The sequence below is a fragment of the Miniopterus natalensis genome, chromosome 1 (genome assembly GCF_054644295.1).
Source record: "Miniopterus natalensis isolate mMinNat1 chromosome 1, mMinNat1.hap1, whole genome shotgun sequence".
Classification (NCBI taxonomy): domain Eukaryota; kingdom Metazoa; phylum Chordata; class Mammalia; order Chiroptera; family Miniopteridae; genus Miniopterus; species Miniopterus natalensis.
The window spans coordinates 181,792,348-181,810,108 of NC_142081.1; the positions used below are offsets into that span (position 1 = coordinate 181,792,348).

Sequence of the window (17,761 nt, forward strand, 5' to 3'; positions counted from 1 at the left end):
TATGAGAGGAGAGGAGGGGGAGAGGGGAGAGGGGAGAAGATGAAAAGGAAGCAGAGGGGGGAAGAGAAGGGAAAGATTCTCTCCTGATTAAATTGGAAAGTGAAGCCCTGGCCAGTTTGCTCAGTGGTTAGAGCATCGGGCCAGGGACTGAAGGGTCCCAGGTTTGATTCCTGCCAAGGGCATATATCTCGGTTGCAGGCTCGATCCCTGGCTCTGGTCAGTGGGCAGCAGGAGGCAGCCAATCAATGTGTCTTTCTCACATCAATGTTTTTCTCTCTCTCTCTCCCTCCCTTACACTCTCTCTGAAAAGCAATGGCCAAAATATCCTCGGGTGAGGGTAAATGTTTTTCTCTCTCTCTCTCCCTCCCTTACACTCTCTCTGAAAAGCAATGGCCAAAATATCCTCGGGTGAGGGTAAATAAATAAATAAATAAATTGGTGGGTAAAACACTTTCCCAAAAAGAGTGAGGATCCTATTTTTGACTAAACCAGGTTTGCTCATTTGCTCCCATTCACATGTCATGTGCAACATAAAGTCAGTTTCCAGTGACATGGTCAAAACTGAGTCTTTAAAGGTCATTCTGATCATTTAGAGGAAGGTTAGACTGCAGAACTGGAGGGCGTTAAAGAAAGGCCAAGGTGAGTGAGGAATGAAACACTGGAAAGGGTGATAAGGTTTTTTTAAAACTTTTACAGGTTAAAAAAAAATTGACATGCTCTCTCTACTTACCAAGACTCGTGACTTCCCTCTACGGTTGTTAGGGGGTGGAGCACGAAGCAACATATATGTTATTGGAATTAACTCTACTGTAGAAAGCGTGACACTAAGTTACAGGAAATTTTAAAATCACCTTTAAGTTCACTATTCCACCTCCATACACACACAGACAGGTACACACACACACACACACAAACGGGTACACATACATATACACACACACCCTATTTCTCTTAGAAGGTTTTTTTTAAAAGGTATATGCCTTTTCTAATCTGCTTTATTTTGTTGTTGTTTTCTTTTAAATATATCTTTATTGATTTCAGAGAGAGGAGGGGAGAGGGAGAGAGAGATAGAAACATCAATGATGAGAGAGTCATTGATCAGCTGCCTCCTGCAGGCCCCGACTGGGGATCAAGCCCACAACCTGGGCATGTGCCCTGACCGGGAATCGAACCTCGATCTCCTGGATCCTAAGTCGATGCTCAACTGCTGAGTCACACCCCGCCAGGCTCTAATCTGCTTTCTTAATAGCTAGCAGTAGGGTCCCATTTTATTCTTGACCCTTAATATAATTTTGTAAATTACTACAACTAAAAACCCTAAGTAGAATTGAAGGGCCTGTGAATGTAAAAATCTCAATAGCTTAGAATCTTCTCAAGATTGTTCTTTGGTATTTCATGTGGTTACAAAAAAAAAAAAAAAAAAATCATATAGAAGAAAAATCATGCCCAGCAGGGCAGGGAGATGACAAAGAATGTCCCAAATGGTGAGGGGGGTGGTTCTGAGGAAATGAAGTCGCACCAGCCTCTGCGCCCTTCCTCCCTCTGGCAGAGCAAGTATTTAATGTGGTGAGAAAGTAAATGTGGAAGCAGTATCATTATTTACTAGAAATCACATGTCGTGAGTTCAGTTTGTTAAAAAAAAGGAAGTTCAGGCCAAGCAAAACTCGGGTCAGCAGCAGGCTTACGTAAATGCGTAGGTTCGGTCTGACTGGGGAGCTGGGCCTCCAGCAGCCAGAAGCAGGCAGCCGGCTTGCAGCCCTCCCGCCTTCACAGCAAAGCCTCCAGGCAGCAGGGAGAGCAGAGGACGGTCACAAGTCAAGCACGAATGACCAAAAGCACAGGCAGGCCCCTGTGTGACATTATTTCAGAGACACACTACTTCCTCCCACCTAAAAAATTGTGAGCAAGTTCTGAAGCTGGCCTTGTTTCTGCCCAAACACACACAGGCCTGGTGTGAACTGAAACTACACAAGTGTTTTGTCAAAGCAGGAAGCTGGAAGCACAACTTAGAAAAGACTCAGAGACAAATCATTGTTCTTTGTAGACATTCATTTTCACATAGATTGACTTGGTGACCATTTTAGGAAGATCTGATTGAAATATGAACTATCACCAGGGCCCTCTTTTTCTTTCAAGCACAATGGTTGTTATACGGATTATGAATTCCTACTAAGCTATGCCTACCGCCCCCACTCAAATTCATTCCATTTCCTCATCCCAACATACTTTTTTCTTCATTTCCAATAGCCAAATTTCTACTAACTTACAGATAACAGTGCCATAACACCATGAAACTTCTCCTGATTTCAGCTTCCAGAAAGCCCAGTTCCCTCCTCTGAACAACTGTCCCTGCTGCTGTTTATACCATTAGATTAATCAGTTACTACCTCCCAAGGTGATTCTGTAGACTTGTTTGGCATATTCTGCTAGACAGTAAATACTTACAGCCATGCTGTCCCACAGAAATACAGCTTGAGGCACATAAGTAATTTTATCTATCTTATTTTAGTCTCATACATTTTTTTAAAAAACAGGTTAATTTTAATAATATATTTTATTTAATCTCAAAGCCAAAGCATTATAGTTTACTATGCAATTAATATAAGCAAAGTATTAATGAAATATTTTCTATTTTTTTGTACCGAGTCTTTTGAAATCCAGTATGTATTTCACCCATACAGCACATTTCAATTCAGATGAGCCATATTTTAAGTGCTCCATGGGTACGTGTGGATAGTGACTACCATCCAGGACAAGGCAGCTTTAGGGTATGGAGTACCCTCTACAGCTCGATTTATCATCCTGTCTAGCATGGCACATTCTCCATTGCCAAAGTTCAATCAATATTTGTCAAATTAATTACTTACCTTACTAATTTATTGAAAATCAGTACAAAATCTAACCCCATGGAAAATATATTCCTGCTAGTCATAACACAAAAAAGAAAAAAAAACATGGAAAAATAATTTTGGCATCTTTAAGAAATAAATTTGTTCTTCTCAAGTGATAAAATGAACTTTTCAGTTATTTTCTCATTAAGAATATAGTTTAGAAGTACTAAACCATGGATCACTGAAAGGAATAGTATAGATGGCAATAAAATTATTTGTTGTTTGATATGTTTGGAGAAACAATTCAATAATATTTCCTGACAAGAATAAGAATATTAAATAAGAGTAATTAATTCTTTAAACAAGTGTGCAGGATTTGGTAAATCCTGGTGAAAATATTTTGCTGTCATTTTCCTGCTCACCACATGATTTCTCCTCAAAGGGTTGTGCTCTAAAATATATTCAGTGTTTTCATAAATGATCTCCTAGTTACTCAGATGCAGCTACAGAAAATGAATGGCATCATTTCCATAGTCATTAGCAACATACTGTCAGCATCAGATTAACCTGAATTGTTCCTGTTAGAAAGTTCATATGAAAGTGGAAATTCTGATATTTATTCTACCTGTCTAAAATTGTAGCTGCCCATTCCTTCCTTCCCAACTTTATTACTACCTTTCCTTTTAACTGTAACTATCCATATGCCAGAAGTTCTGACTGTGGTAGAGCATTATTACAAAGAATTAACAAAATATGATAATTAGGGAAGTAAAATTACTCACCTTTGGCAATTTCAATGGTAATTTGCAAACTGGCAACTGATAATGGTTTTCATTAAGTATGGGAGACTGGTCCAAGTTGTGGACTATCTTTTCTTTAGGTATCTTATAAACTACAATGGTGCCCTTATAATGAGAGCAGCTGTAGTTGCCAAACTCATCCACCTCTTTGATTTGGAGTTCCAGCCTGGGTTTTCTTTGTAAATGAAAAATAAGCTTGTAGTCTTTTCCATAATCCTTCCCGTTACCTACAGAGAAGTAAAATACACTTGTTACTAGTAAGATATACCACTTTGTCTTCATTTTTTAAAATCCAAATAATCGTATAATTCTTTTTTTTATATAAAATATGTCTTTATTGATTTCAGAGAGAGGAAGGGAGAGAGAGAGAGAGAGAAACATCAATGATGAGAGTCATTGATCGGCTGCCTCTTGCACACCCCCCGCTGGGGATCGAGCCCGCAACCCGGGCATGTGCCCTGACGGGGAATCGAACCTCAATCTCCTGGATCCTAGGTCGATGCTCAGCTGCTGAGCCATGCCGGCCGGGCAATCATATAATTCTTTAATGCAAGTAAATCATTTCTGCTTTCATTTTCTCATGTCAAAATATATCCTCACAAAGCCTTAGCAATCGGTCCTGAGACTATATTGATTACTCAAAAGATTTCTCATCTGTAATTAGACCAAAGGGTCTCTGGATGCTTCTACATCTAATAATCTTTCATTTTCTTTTTCTATTCCATTTTGCTGTAACAAGAAACTATTGGAAATATTTAGCTTGTTTTGTGCTTAAAATTTTTTTTTTTACCTTTCAAAATTAGTATTTTTCTTTCCCCTTTCTGTATCATAGTGCACACTACCGTGATCTCATAATGACACTCTGGACCTGCACTCTCCTATATGGGTGCCACTAGCAACATGTGGCTTTTAAAATGAAAGTTAAAATTAATTAAAATTAAAATTCAATTCGTTAGTCACTCTAACCACACTTCAAATGTTCACTAGCCACATTTGTCTGGTAGCTATGTTATTGGGCAGTGCAGATATAAAATATTTCCACCATCACAGAAATAGACAGTGCTATTCTAGGACTTCTAAATGAAAGTTACTAGACTTATGTTACTGGAATGTCTATTAAAATCTGGTAAATTCCCCCAAGACAACGATGTGTAAAAGTCTTCCCAAATGCACACTGAAAAGAATGAAGCTTTAGTAAACATAACCCTTCACCCGTGGGGGTTTTCCAGTGACGATCGGGATATTTTCCTTTGTCACAGCAATTGTAAAGCGGACACTACCATGTTTCCTAAGGCATGTCTGCACTACCCACCCCAGCCAAATTTAAAAGCAAGATATAATGTAGCAGTTATAATGTTCCTGACATAAGATATAGATCCCAGTCCAACCTCTACTTCTTACATTATAATATTTATCCAGTTCTTTCACATCTCTGAGCTTCTTGGAGATAACTTAACATTCTTATCTTTAAAACAGGAGAAATAAAACTTACCTCCTAGGTTCTGGGAATGAAGTGAAATAATATGAATAAAATATTTGGCACAGGGCCTTGCATATAAGAAGTTCTCAATAAATGAGAGTAATGATAGCAAATGATAAGCACTGGGGGCTTCAGTGTTATTCAATTAAAAGCTTAAGTGCTGAGTTAACAGCTCTGACCTACAGAATGAAAGCATACGCTAGCTTGTGTCCAGAAGAATGTCAAAGGTCAATATAAAAACCAAGGAAAGTACCTATTTCTCGATTTTTCTCTTAGAAGTGGAATAAAATCCATACTCCATGGTTCTCACTCAAAGGAATCATTTCTATTCTATCTAATGAATATAGAGATTTTGGCATTTCCCAGAGAGTAGTCATCTAAATTTATTAAAGTTTTAAACACTTAATCATACAATGCTGTTGTGTTAAGTCCCTTCCAAGTTGTTATCTTAATTCTTATGAAAAGCACTCAGTAAACTCCTTCCAGCTATCAGGCACCGTCCTAGGCACTGGGGTTTGAATGGGGCTTGCCAACAAGACAGCCCCTCCCTTCATGAGGTTGTAGTCAGAGAAACTGTCATTGATCAAACAATTAAATGAATAAGTAGAAGATTGCATTTATGGCAAGGTCCCCAAAAGAGAAGCACATAGACTCTGAAGACGCAAAAAATGGACTGACATAATGAGGAAAGATAGAGAAGATGCTCTGAACATGAGCATCAAGGTGAGACAGGAAGATACAGTGGGAGACAACTGAGGGTGGGGGTGGGGTGGGGTGGAGGTGGGAATGGGCGGGGAGGCGAACCCTCCGGGCAGACAGCCTCTGACCTCATGTCTGAGATTCACAGGAAGGACCCAGGCCCCAATGCAAGGATGAGTATAAATTCTTTACTCCTTGCCCGTCTTAAATGAAGAAAATAAACCAGGGAGGCTCCAGAGCCGAGCACAGGTTTCTAAGAAAGGCTAAGCAGAAATGATTCTGGCATCCTGCCTGACTCGTTTCCTGGGGTGAAGATGAGTTCTTCGCTGTTTCTCATGTGGAGGAATTGTACACACTGGCTGTCTCAGGAACTCTTATTTTAGCACATGCCCCCTCCCATCCCCGGCAAAGGACACTCAGTGCCACTGTCCGTAGGAAGCACAGGAACTCACTCCTGTTTAGGGCAGTAGGTAAACACAGCTGCTGTCCCAAGTATGACAGGAAGGTCATTTGCATCTTCCATTTGGGTGGGACACTTCCAGTTTTTGACTATCTCTTCTTAGAGAGATTGTCCCGGGGTGGACACCGTGGTTTCTGCTCCGGCAGCCAAGTAGGAAGGGGGGTCTCTCCCACCCTTCCTTCCTCCCCTCCTCTCCCTTCCCTTTCCCTTTCTCTGACATCCTTGACACCGGCTTGCTAAGTCCCGTCAGCTGACTCAGATGGCTGAGAAAGTGGAAGAGACGCTTCAAATTGGGACACTTTGGGTCTCACTCACATCGGAGATACCAGAAAAAGAGCAGCCTCAGCTTCGAGCTGCATCATTTTCAAAGCAACAAAGAGCACACGGGGCCTGCAGTAATTTCCAGAATCAGGGAGAAAATAGGCATCATTAAAAATCAATGGAACCTATATTAATTTATAAGTGAATGGAGACTATTAGTCTAGGTCAAGTCTATTGCAAGACTCCTGGCCCAGAAATCCCCATAAACCCAGCCCCGAGTTCCCCCTCACCCCTTATCTCTACATGTGTACCTGTTGGATTCTATTCCACCTCCAAGGAAAGAGTTAGAGTAGGGAAGGGGTTGAATTAATAATACAGAAATTGCTGTGATGGCAGCCCCCCCAAAATATTATTCTCCCTTCTCTCAGTCAGCTGTTTTCTTTGTGTACCTTTTTCTTCATTTTCTCTCTCTCTCTTCATTTCCTTTTATCTCTCCTTTCTCACTTATTCCCTCTTGTCTCCTACCTCTCTGGTCCCCTCCCAGGTGCTCTCGCCCTGTTGGATTTTCTGGGCATCATCACATTTATGGAAGGCCTTTGATGTACCAGGCACTATTCCAGACTCGGGTAAACGGCAAGAAAACACAGTCATTGCCCTCAGCAAATGTACATTCCAGCTAAGAACACAGCCTAAGCGTATGAATGAAGCGTAAGTAAACAAATCATTAAGTAAAATAATTCCAAATTGTGGAAAGATTTATCATGGAAACAAAAAGCACTAGATAAATATAAGGATGAGAGGGAAGCAGGAGTTTGGTGAAACCTATTGATTCCTTCTCAGAGCAGTCTTTTAAATATATAAAATAAATGGAATTATAAATAAGACCATTGTATTGGAATACAGTTTAATCCACACATCTCTTAGGAGTCCACTGACCCCAGGTTAGATTGTAAGACAACAAGAGTTGGGGTATTTTTTTAATGTAGAATAGGAGGTAATGATAAAGTTTTAATCAGGAGAGTAATAAAGTATTATTTATATTTTTAAGAGGTCACTGTTGTTACTATGTGGAAATGGATTTCCTGTGACTAACAGTGGAAGCAGAGGAGTGTTTAGGAGGCAACTGCTTTGTTGTAGGAAGAGATGGTCCCTCCTCGCTTGGACTCAGGTAGCGATCATAGAGAAGGCTAGTCCTAAAAGAGCATCACTTAGAGTCTGCCCATAAAAGACGATGCCTCCCCTAAAAAAGCAAAGGGAGAGACTGGAAAGAAAGAAGTGAATGTGTTTCTTTCTCTTCCTGCTCTTCCAAAGCCCCTCAGTCCTCAGTTTCCCTCAGTGATACAAGTATGGGGAACTCCTTCCGAAGCCGGTGGCTGGCAGCCCGTAGACTATGCAAAAGGATGTCTGTGTACTTACTTGAGGCAAATATGTTTCCAGTGAACCTTAAAAGAAGTTGCTCTCCTTCTTTCACCTGGAAATGGCGAGACGGCTCTGGAGGACCACAGAAGGCTTCCAAGTGCAAAGTCCTAAGCTCCTGGTTTAAATCTTTAGACGGCACCGCTGAAATGACCACTCTCTGTGGATTGTCTTTGCGGTGATACAGAACCACGCAGGCACTGGTGCTGAGCAGGGCTTCCTCTAAAGATTTCACAAAAGAAACCAAGTGGCCGTTGTCCACAGTGGAAGACAGGTGGAGCACAATAAACCTGCACGGGAGAGAAGAGGCATGATCTAAGGGAAACAGGCAGTCTCAGAAATATCACTGATAAGGAATAGCACCCAGGAAAGGAGCCATTATTGACCAAACTTCCTTCAAAATCAAGCATTCTGACGACCAACCTGTTAGATTCATGAATGACTTTCATGAAACTCGGGGCAGTCTGGAAACCAGCTCGCATCAAACCAAATTCTAAAACAGATGTGCTTAAATGAAGACATTGTCGTCTCAGCTCAGCTCTAATATGGCAGCATATTTTAAATTATATTTTAATTAGCATTACTAAGGAATATTACTTCATAAATATAGAAAACAGCAATGATCAAAATAATCCATTTACTAGCAATAAGACACAGAATACGTATATCATAATTAACTGGGGATTGAAATATCCTTCTCCGTCATGTGCAGTAAGGATTGTTATCATGGATCCTGTTATGGATTGAATTGTGTCCCCTCCACCCAAACCTATATGTTGAAGTCTTAACCCCCAGAACCCCAGACTGTGACCTTATTTGGAGAGAGTCCTTACAGAGGTGAAGTCACTGTCGGGTCATTAGGGTGGGCCCGAATCCTATATGACCGGTGTCATAAAAAGAGACATGAATACAGAGAGAATGCCAGGTGAACATAACAGCAGCAATTTACAGCCGAAGAGAAAGCCTTGGAGCAGTCCTTCCTCACAGGCCTCAGAAGAAACGAACCTTGCTAACAACACTCAATTTGGCACTTCTAGAGTCCAGAACTGAGACAATAAATGTCTGTTGTTTAAGTTTCCCAGTTTTTGCTATTTTATTCTGGCAGCCTAGCAAATGAATATAGACCCCTCCCCTTGGTTGGACCACCCATCACCCAACTCTTCTCCAGATAAATGCCCTCCAGGAGCCCTCAATCCAAAGCAGCCCCACACCCACAGGCAAGGACTGACTGACGCAGGGGTGTAAAGCCAGACACCTGGTATTTACACTGCAGGGCCCCACTGCTTCTTTCATTCCCTTTCAGGGTTCAGCTGAGGGCCTTCTTTCAATAAATCACTGGCATGTACATTTTAAGACTCATTTTCTGGGGAACCTGACCCAAGACAATTGTAAATGCAAGATGTTCCACTATGAAACAAAGGCTATCTTCGGACATCTGATTGCCCTCTCTTTATGAATGTCTACTTCTCATCAACTTTAAAACTGTCTAAAACTCTTTTCATAATGAGCTGTCTAGAAAACATGGAAATGAGAGCAAAATGAGGACACTGAAATAACAAGTTCAGTTTATATATACATAGTTATGAGATAAGCATAATATGAACAGTTAATTACTATCGTCATGGAATTTCAGAAATGAAGGTGCTATTTTAAAACTATTTTGGAGTTAGAAGAAACCAGTAAAAATAAATCTAAGTTATGAGCGGTTTCCAAAAGCAGCTATTAAGCTATCATAAATGAAATTACAGATAGCATATTCATGTCAGTTCTGGTTTGCATTTTAAGCATACCCCAAGGCACTATTCATATTCCTATCTGAAGAATAAACATTAAATCTATGATCCCATTTTTGTAAAACCAGTAATAAATCATCAGGATAGAATATCATCAGCTTTTATCGTTTACTATTGTATTACCTCTCTATGTGTTCACACATTTCAAATGAAATCAAGCCGCTCTGCGTGGTTCTCACCACAACATCATCAAGCCCGAACCAGGCACTGTCTCGGCTTCTGAATCCCAGTAATTTCAAAGATTCACAGGCATTATTCCCAGGTTTTCTTATGGAAGCACTTTTTGTCCTATGTAATGATAGCAGAAGAGGAATTGGTAACATTTGTATGGCATAAATCATATTTCGTGCATTTATGTTTTTCGTTAAGTGAATATTTGTTTTTTAACCCTCACTTGAGGATATTTTTTCCATTGCTTTTCAGAGAGAGTGGGTGGGGGGGGAGAAACATCAATGTGAGAGAGACACATCGATTGGTTGCCTCCCACTCACACCGCAACTGGAGAGAGTCTGCAACTGAGGTATGTGCCCTTGGCCAGAATTGAACCCGGGACCCTTCAGTCCACGGGCCAACACTCTAACTACTGAGCCAAACCAGCCATGGCTTAAGTGAATAATTTAGTAACAATTTCATTAAGTTTATACTATGTGCCACTAATTAGGCTATGCACCAGGAATATAAAGATAAGAAACATATCACCCTTGCTCTTAGGAATCTCACAGTATTGCAATATTATTCAATTACAGGACACGGTAATCCATGTGGTAATTAAGGGAACAGACATCAGGGTTTAGCAGCAGAAGGAAGGTGCTCAAGGAAGCTCACAAAGTGAAAATACTGATATCTGACACGAGCTTTGGAGAAGGGGAAGCATTTTACTACTGGCACCTCAAAACAGTAATGAACTCTCTGATGTAAACTTGGATGCTTTAGTATAGCATAAAAGGTAAGACCACAGGCTCCGAACAAGACTGCCTACTTCCAAATCCTGGGTGGCTCTCCCTCTTATTAAATGCGTGACCATCAGTGAGTTTGTTTAATCTCTCTGTATCTCAGCTTTCTTAGCTATAATATTATAGGATTAAATGAGTTAATATTTAAAGCACTTATAATTGTAGTAACCATAAGTGCATCCTAATATTTGTATCCTAATTCCTGAAACAGTCATAGCCAATTAACTTCCTTATATCTCCTTCTTGCTTAACTGGCTCCACCCAAAAGCCCTGAAAGAAGCAGCTGTATGTATACCAGGTGATACTTTCCCCCCAACCACAGCTGATTTGACCAGCGGTAGACCAGTTTCCAATGCCCCATGAATTGGATTCTTTTTCTTTGGAATTTGACCAAGTAGGAGGCCCACAGATTTTAACTTGCCATTGTCCTTTGGTTGTTGTGCTCTCTCGCCTATGAAGGTGAATGAGCAAAGAGGTCATTAAGAAAGAAAAAAAAATTGGGCAGATGCTAAGAAAGAAAAGGAGAACAATGAAGATGGAAAAATCTGCTTAGTCCTAGAGATGGAGAAAGCAGAGACTGCTTGCTGTAGCCTTACACTAGGTTCCTCTTTTCTTGACCTCACTTAAATGGTATCATTCCTCATAACTAAGGAAGAAAAACCCTTGATACTGAACATCTTGCAGGAGAAAAAAACCTCACCCAAAACCAAAAAGCTAATGATGCTGCAACCCACAAGGGAACAGAACCATTCAAGCTAGGTGCTAAAGATGAAAACCCAAGTGTGAATCACACATCCTTACTTTTCAATAGATAATTATGGGTTTAAAACCAGCTTAGGGCCACAGGTTTAATTGCCTATGATCTATAAATTAGCAACTGAACTAGTTTTTAAATGTCTACTCTAAAAACTTTAGACTGTGTTGATTCCTTCAGGGGATTAACCAGATTAAGATCAGGAAAATGGGGGGGAGGGGAAGAGGGAATGACATTTAGTTTTTTGGTTTTTGGTTTATAACTCTTGAAGTTAATGATTTATTAACACAGGAAGATACACTCATACTGAATCCGAAACTTTGGTCATTGACTAGAAACTGACTTACTTTAATATAATATTGGTGGTAGTTTTTTTTCTGATGACAATTCTTACTTTTTTCTACCAAAAGATTAAATATCCTGTGGTGACTTAGAGGGTCTCAGTTGCAGTGGGGTTGACTATACTCCCAGGTCTAGGTGGACGTGTAACCTGAGCCAAATAGTGCCTTTGGCATTTATTAATGCTGTTTGCAAAAAAAACACAAAAACAAAAAATGACAACAATTTCTCTCCATTTTGAGTACATGGTAGGGCTGCATTTTCTTGTCCCCAACAGCTGAGTGGGGCTTATGACTATTTGTGGTTAATGAATAGTAAATAAAGGAAATATATGTCACTGCGAGGCAAAGCATTTAATTGCTCATGTGGGTCTGTCCAAACTCTTTCTTCTGCAGCCACAACAGCAGCAGACAGTGGTTGCCCTTTAGGGTAAGGCGGGGAGTGAGGACAACCAAGAAGCAGCCTGCCTTTGAGGGCCATATAGCAAGCGGGAAACATCAAGACCGTCGTTATAAGCCCTTGAGATACCAGGTTTTTGTTACCATGCCATAACCTAGGCTAACCTGCCCCGTATACTGCATCTTCCTTGTGGTCCCTGTGGCCTGTTCAGTGATGGGGTTGAGACAGATTTACAGTTAGAGTGACATTCACTTATGTTTAATGCTGGGGAAAAGAGCTTCCTCTCTTCCACTGATCATGAAATTATGAAGAGGTAGCCATACTGGAGCATGACAGCCAATGGAACTGGCACAGCGGAGAACAGAAGCAGGAGTGAGAGGCTGGGTTCATTTTGGTTCAAGAAATATATAAAGATAAATATATCTCCAGATTTTTTAATTATATACACCAAAGAATTCCATTTTTAAAAATCTCTGGGTTTGTTTTTCTGTCACTTAAAATCAAGAGTCCTTGATATAAAGATCAAACTTAGACTTCACTTTTTCCAACTTTCTCGAGATATAATTGACATCATATTTTGTAAGTTTAAGGTATGCAATGTGATGATTCGATGCACGTATTCATTGTGAAATGATTACAACAATAAAGTTCGTGAACACATCCATCACCTCAAATTTAGACTTTACTAGTATAGATACAATTCATATTGAAATTAAGTGATTTCTTATCCCAGCTGTTCTTAACTCTGCAAATAAATGCTTCCTTTTATATATAGCTGGGGCAAAAGTAGGTTTACAGTTGTAAGCATATAAAACACAGAGTTTATTCTTGTATTATTATTTATTAATTACTGTATTATTTTCCATACGAACAGCTGTAAACCTACTTTCGCCCCACCCTGTATGCTGTTTGCAACCGTTGATAACTAGTATTGCCTAGCAGTGAATAGCACTTGAGGCTACTCCACAAAAGATAACGTTCTGATATACTAAGGATTCTATAAAACATACTCAACCTTTATTAAATCAATTTGGTTTTTCAAGAATAACTGACCTTGCTGTTTCTTGAGTTCAAGGCTCTTCCCATGTCCTAAATTCCAGGCATTCAGGGAATTATAATTGTCCCATTTTGGGTCAAGTGCTCAATTGTAATGAACAGGGTCATTGAAGAATATGAAAGACCCCATTAAATCCACATAGATAGAAAGGACAGTTTCTAGAATTTGTGGTATAATTCCCCCCAAATAAAGTGGTCAGGTGGATAAAGCAACAGGTGTCCACTACAGGCCGCCTTTGTGTCCAAGATAAATGCCTTAATGCCATACAGTTAAAGGACACCCAGGAGATTTTTCCCAAAATAAAAAAGATCTGCTCCAAAGTACCTCAATACTTTGTTTCCACAAGTAGAAGTAGACATTACTGGGAACTTTTCCAAGGCAATGTTTTAATTTTTTACACTTTATTTTTTTTAGAACAGTCTTAAGTTCACAGCAAAATTGAGAGGAAGATACAGAGATTTTGTATATGTCTCGGGCCCCCACATGCATAGCCTTCTCCATTATCAACATCCCCCCTCAGAGCGCTATGTTTGTATCACCCGGTTCACCTGCATTGACACATCATAATCACCCGAAGTGCATAGTTCGCATTAGGGTTCACTCTCGGTGCTGTACATCCTGTGGTTTGGATAAATGTATAATGACATGTATCTATCATTATAGTATCATAAAGAGTATTTTCCCCACCCTAGAAATCCTCTATGCTCTGCCTATTCATCCCTCCCCGACCCCAACCCCTGACAATTACTGATCTTTTTACTGTCTCCATAGTTTTGCCTTTTCCAAAATGTCATATAGCATGTACCCTATCATATGAAGCATTTTCAGATTGGGTTCTTTCATTTAGCAATATGCATGTAAGATTCCCCCATGTCTTTCTGTGTCCTGATAGCTCATTATTTTTGGCACTGAATAATATTTTATTGTACAGATATTATTTATCCATTCACCTACTGACTGGCACCTTAGTTGCTTCCACGTTTTGACAATTATGAATAAAGCTGCTATAAGATCTGTGTTCAGGTTTTTGTGTGGACAGAGTTTTCGACTCATTTGGGTAAATACCAAGGAGCACAGTTGCTGGATTTTGTTGGTAAGGGTATGTTTAGTTTTGTAAGAAACCAACAAACTCCCTTCTGAAGTGACTGCACCATTTTGCATTCTCACAAGCAACAGGTGAGAATTCCTGCTGTTCCACATCCTCACCAGCACTTGAGGTTGTCTGTGTTCTGGATCTTGGCCATTTTAATAGGTATGTAGTGGTTCCTCATTGTTGCTTTAATTTATTTCTCGCCGATGGCATATGATGTAGAGTCTTTCCATATGCTTATTTGACAGCTGTTATCTTCTTTGTTGATGTGTCCATTAAGGTCTTTGGCCCAATTTTTAAAAGTTTTCCTTTGTTTTCTTATCGATGAGTTTTAAGAGTTCTCTGTATATTTTGGATAACAGTCCTTTATCTGATGTGCCTTTTTGCAAATACTTTCCCCCAATCTGTGGCTCATCTGCTCATTCTGTTGACATTGTCTTTTCTAGAGCAGAAGTTTTTAATTTCATAAAACCCAGCATATGAATTATTTCTTTCATGGGTTGTGCTGTTGGTATTGTATCTAAAAAGTCATAACCATACTGAAAGTCATCTAGATTTTTACCTATGTTATTATATTCTAGAAGTTTTATAGTTTTACATTTTACATTTATGTTTATAATCCATTTTGAGTTAATTTTTGCGAAGATATAAGATCTGTGCCTAGATTTATTTATTTTTGCATGTGGATGTCCACTTGTTCCAGCACCATTTGTTGAAAAGCCACCTTTGTCAAAGATCAATTGATTATATTTATGTGGATCTACTGCTGTACTCTCTATTCTATTTCATTGAACTATTAGTCTATATTTTTGGGAATACCACTCTGTCTTGATTGGTGTGGCTTTATAGTAAGTCTTGTATTCAGGGAGTGTTAGTTCTCCAGCTTAGTTCTTCCCCCTCAATATTCTGTTGGCTATTCTGAATGATATTTTTCTTTTCTATTTGAAAACTAAAATTAAAATCTTCCTCACATGGGTTTTTAAACCATGGGTAATGCTATGTACTTGTACAGTGGCCTATAATAAATTAAAAATATTTCTCATACACTACCTCCAAGTGTAATAAATGTGAAAAAAATAATATTTTCTTAGTAAGTATTTGCTTCAAAATTTTGCTGATACCATGTCACTTTATTAGATTAGGTTAACCTGTGTTGACAATATAGTACTGGCTGTTGAGTACAAAGGAAAATATGGCATGTGTGATTTTACTATTTATAAAATTACTATTTCTTAATGTAAAACATGGTAACTATAGTTGACAACACTATTATACAATTGAAATTTACTAAGAGAGTACAATTTAAATGTTCTCACAAAAAAATAAAATAAAAGAGATAAATATGCAAGGTGATGTATGTATTAACTAACTAGATGGGAAGAATCCTTTCACAATATATACACATTTAAAATCACCATTATGCATGCTTTAAATATCTCACAATTTTATTTGTCAATTATACCTCAGCAAAGCTGAAGTAAATAACTAAAATAATCTTTTCTGTTTAAGATTGAATCTCTAATACATTATAAATTTAAGATATAAAACCCAAGATTATAAATAACAAATTGAGAATAAGTAACCTATGGCCTCTCCTTCCCTAATGCTAAAGAACTAGATTCCGATAAACCTGCTTTCTTATATTTTTTGGCTTGCATAAGCAGGAGGAATCTTAAAGGAATGTCCCAAATTCCTGTCTAAAAAAATGTATGAAGCCAGGGTTGAAGATGAAGGGGCAACTGGACAGGAATGATGGGATTACTAAGAGGGCCAATTTCTTTCCAATAATGTAGATGCAGGAGAAGAAAACCGTAAGTGATAGTCAAGTGAGCAGAGCAAGGAACTGAGATCCTTCAGATGCCATCCACAAAAGGTGAACTTGAGATCTTAACCAAGATTCTCAAGGAGGCTATGGGGTCTCAAAAAAGTAGCACCTGGCTCTCTGCAGAGAAAAACAGATGTCATCTGGAGGAAAACAGCTCCATGCATGCCTGCAGAATTCTCACCCTCGCTTGCTCAGAAACAAAGTCCCCAAACAGGTAAGGAGGTAAATACCATGGACAACAGCAGAAGCAGCAGGCAACGCCCTCAAAGGCTACCGATGTCAGAATCAGTAGATACGGAATGAAAACAATTCTATAGGAAAAGCTTCATACGATAAAGGACAGTATCATAAAAATCATGTAGTGAGGCTGGGGGTGAAATAGGAGAGGGCCAAGGAAGGAGACACAATTGTGTGGATAATATCCACTCTCTTCAGTGATGTGGTAGCTTTACCAGTTTGTCCACTTTATTATGGGGTTTGACACATATTTTACAAATAGTTTTGTGTGTGACTCATGTTACATTTGAAGAAGATAATCTTAAAACCAACAGCGTTGTGTAGAAGTGACCATTTTCCAAGAGCAACTCTTTCCTTGTAACTCTCTAAAATGTTTCTTGTACAATGTGGAATGTTTCTATTTAATAAATTTTCCTCTTTCATTACTGTCAAGAAATCACTTCTGGCTCACAATTAAATGACTTTCATCTTTCCCCCAGAAATCATTCAGACATGCAGGAATGTAATTCAATGAAGACCTTTAATTTTCACAGACGTACTGTGTTTGGGCCTCAACCAGTTTTTATCTTTTTATGTTATGAGGCATGGATTTCTTTACTGTTTCTTTTTCCACAGAAAATGTTCATCTGGCTTTCACCCTTTGAGGAAAGCGTGTGAAATAAACAGTGATATAGATTCTCATTTGATTGTCTTATGCTCCACTGGATGGAGAAAATGCTTCTACCATATCTAGCACTGATAATAATTGTGTCAATTTAGCTTTGTCAAAAGCACAGAGGAATTAATAACACAATTTACATTTCCACATATTTACTTGTTAATTTCTTTGATTTGCTTACCATTTTTTGAGTACATACTATGTTATACTTTTGCTGAGTGGTGTGGTAAATGAAAAAAAGAAGGTAAGATACAGGATGTGCACAAAGAATGGGGCTAAAGCAGAGGAGCAGTGGGTCCCTCTGGAGGAACTGAAAATCTGGTGGGGCAGGGAGGGGACCCCTAGGTCTGGAAACAAGTGAAAAAGAATTTCAAAAAGCTAGAATGTTCTTCTCTCCGTAGGGAACATGAGGAACTGATTCTGTTGATCCTTCCACCCAGGTCAGCCTCCCACCTCACCCCACTGACCGTGCACACACACCACGTGCGTGGGGCCTGGCCCTTAAGGAACATTCAGGAGCATTAGATACAGCCCGAGCTAAGTCATAAAGTTAGAATCCCAAAGGGCAGAGCTGTACATGAAATGAGAAACAGCACAAACAACCCAAATCTCTTCGAACACTGGTGCAAGAAAACAACGAAGCAGCACATAAAAGCTGCCCTGAAGGGGAGAAGAAAAGTCGTTCTGATAAAGATTATAACCAATACTT

General features: G+C 39.2%; 1 protein-coding gene across 1 annotated transcript in view; it reads right to left on the minus strand.

Moving 5' to 3' along the window:
• The window catches only part of DTHD1 (death domain containing 1), a 45,641-nt gene that overhangs the window by 12,994 nt on the left and 14,886 nt on the right, over positions 1–17,761 (minus strand). Inside the window, exons 6-8 of the mRNA XM_016196068.2 lie at positions 9,864–10,028; positions 7,948–8,237; positions 3,614–3,858 (exon numbers count right to left, since the gene is read on the minus strand). Of these exons, the coding sequence (XP_016051554.2) occupies positions 3,614–3,858; positions 7,948–8,237; positions 9,864–10,028 (700 nt within the window). The remainder of the gene's footprint in view (positions 1–3,613; positions 3,859–7,947; positions 8,238–9,863; positions 10,029–17,761) is intronic.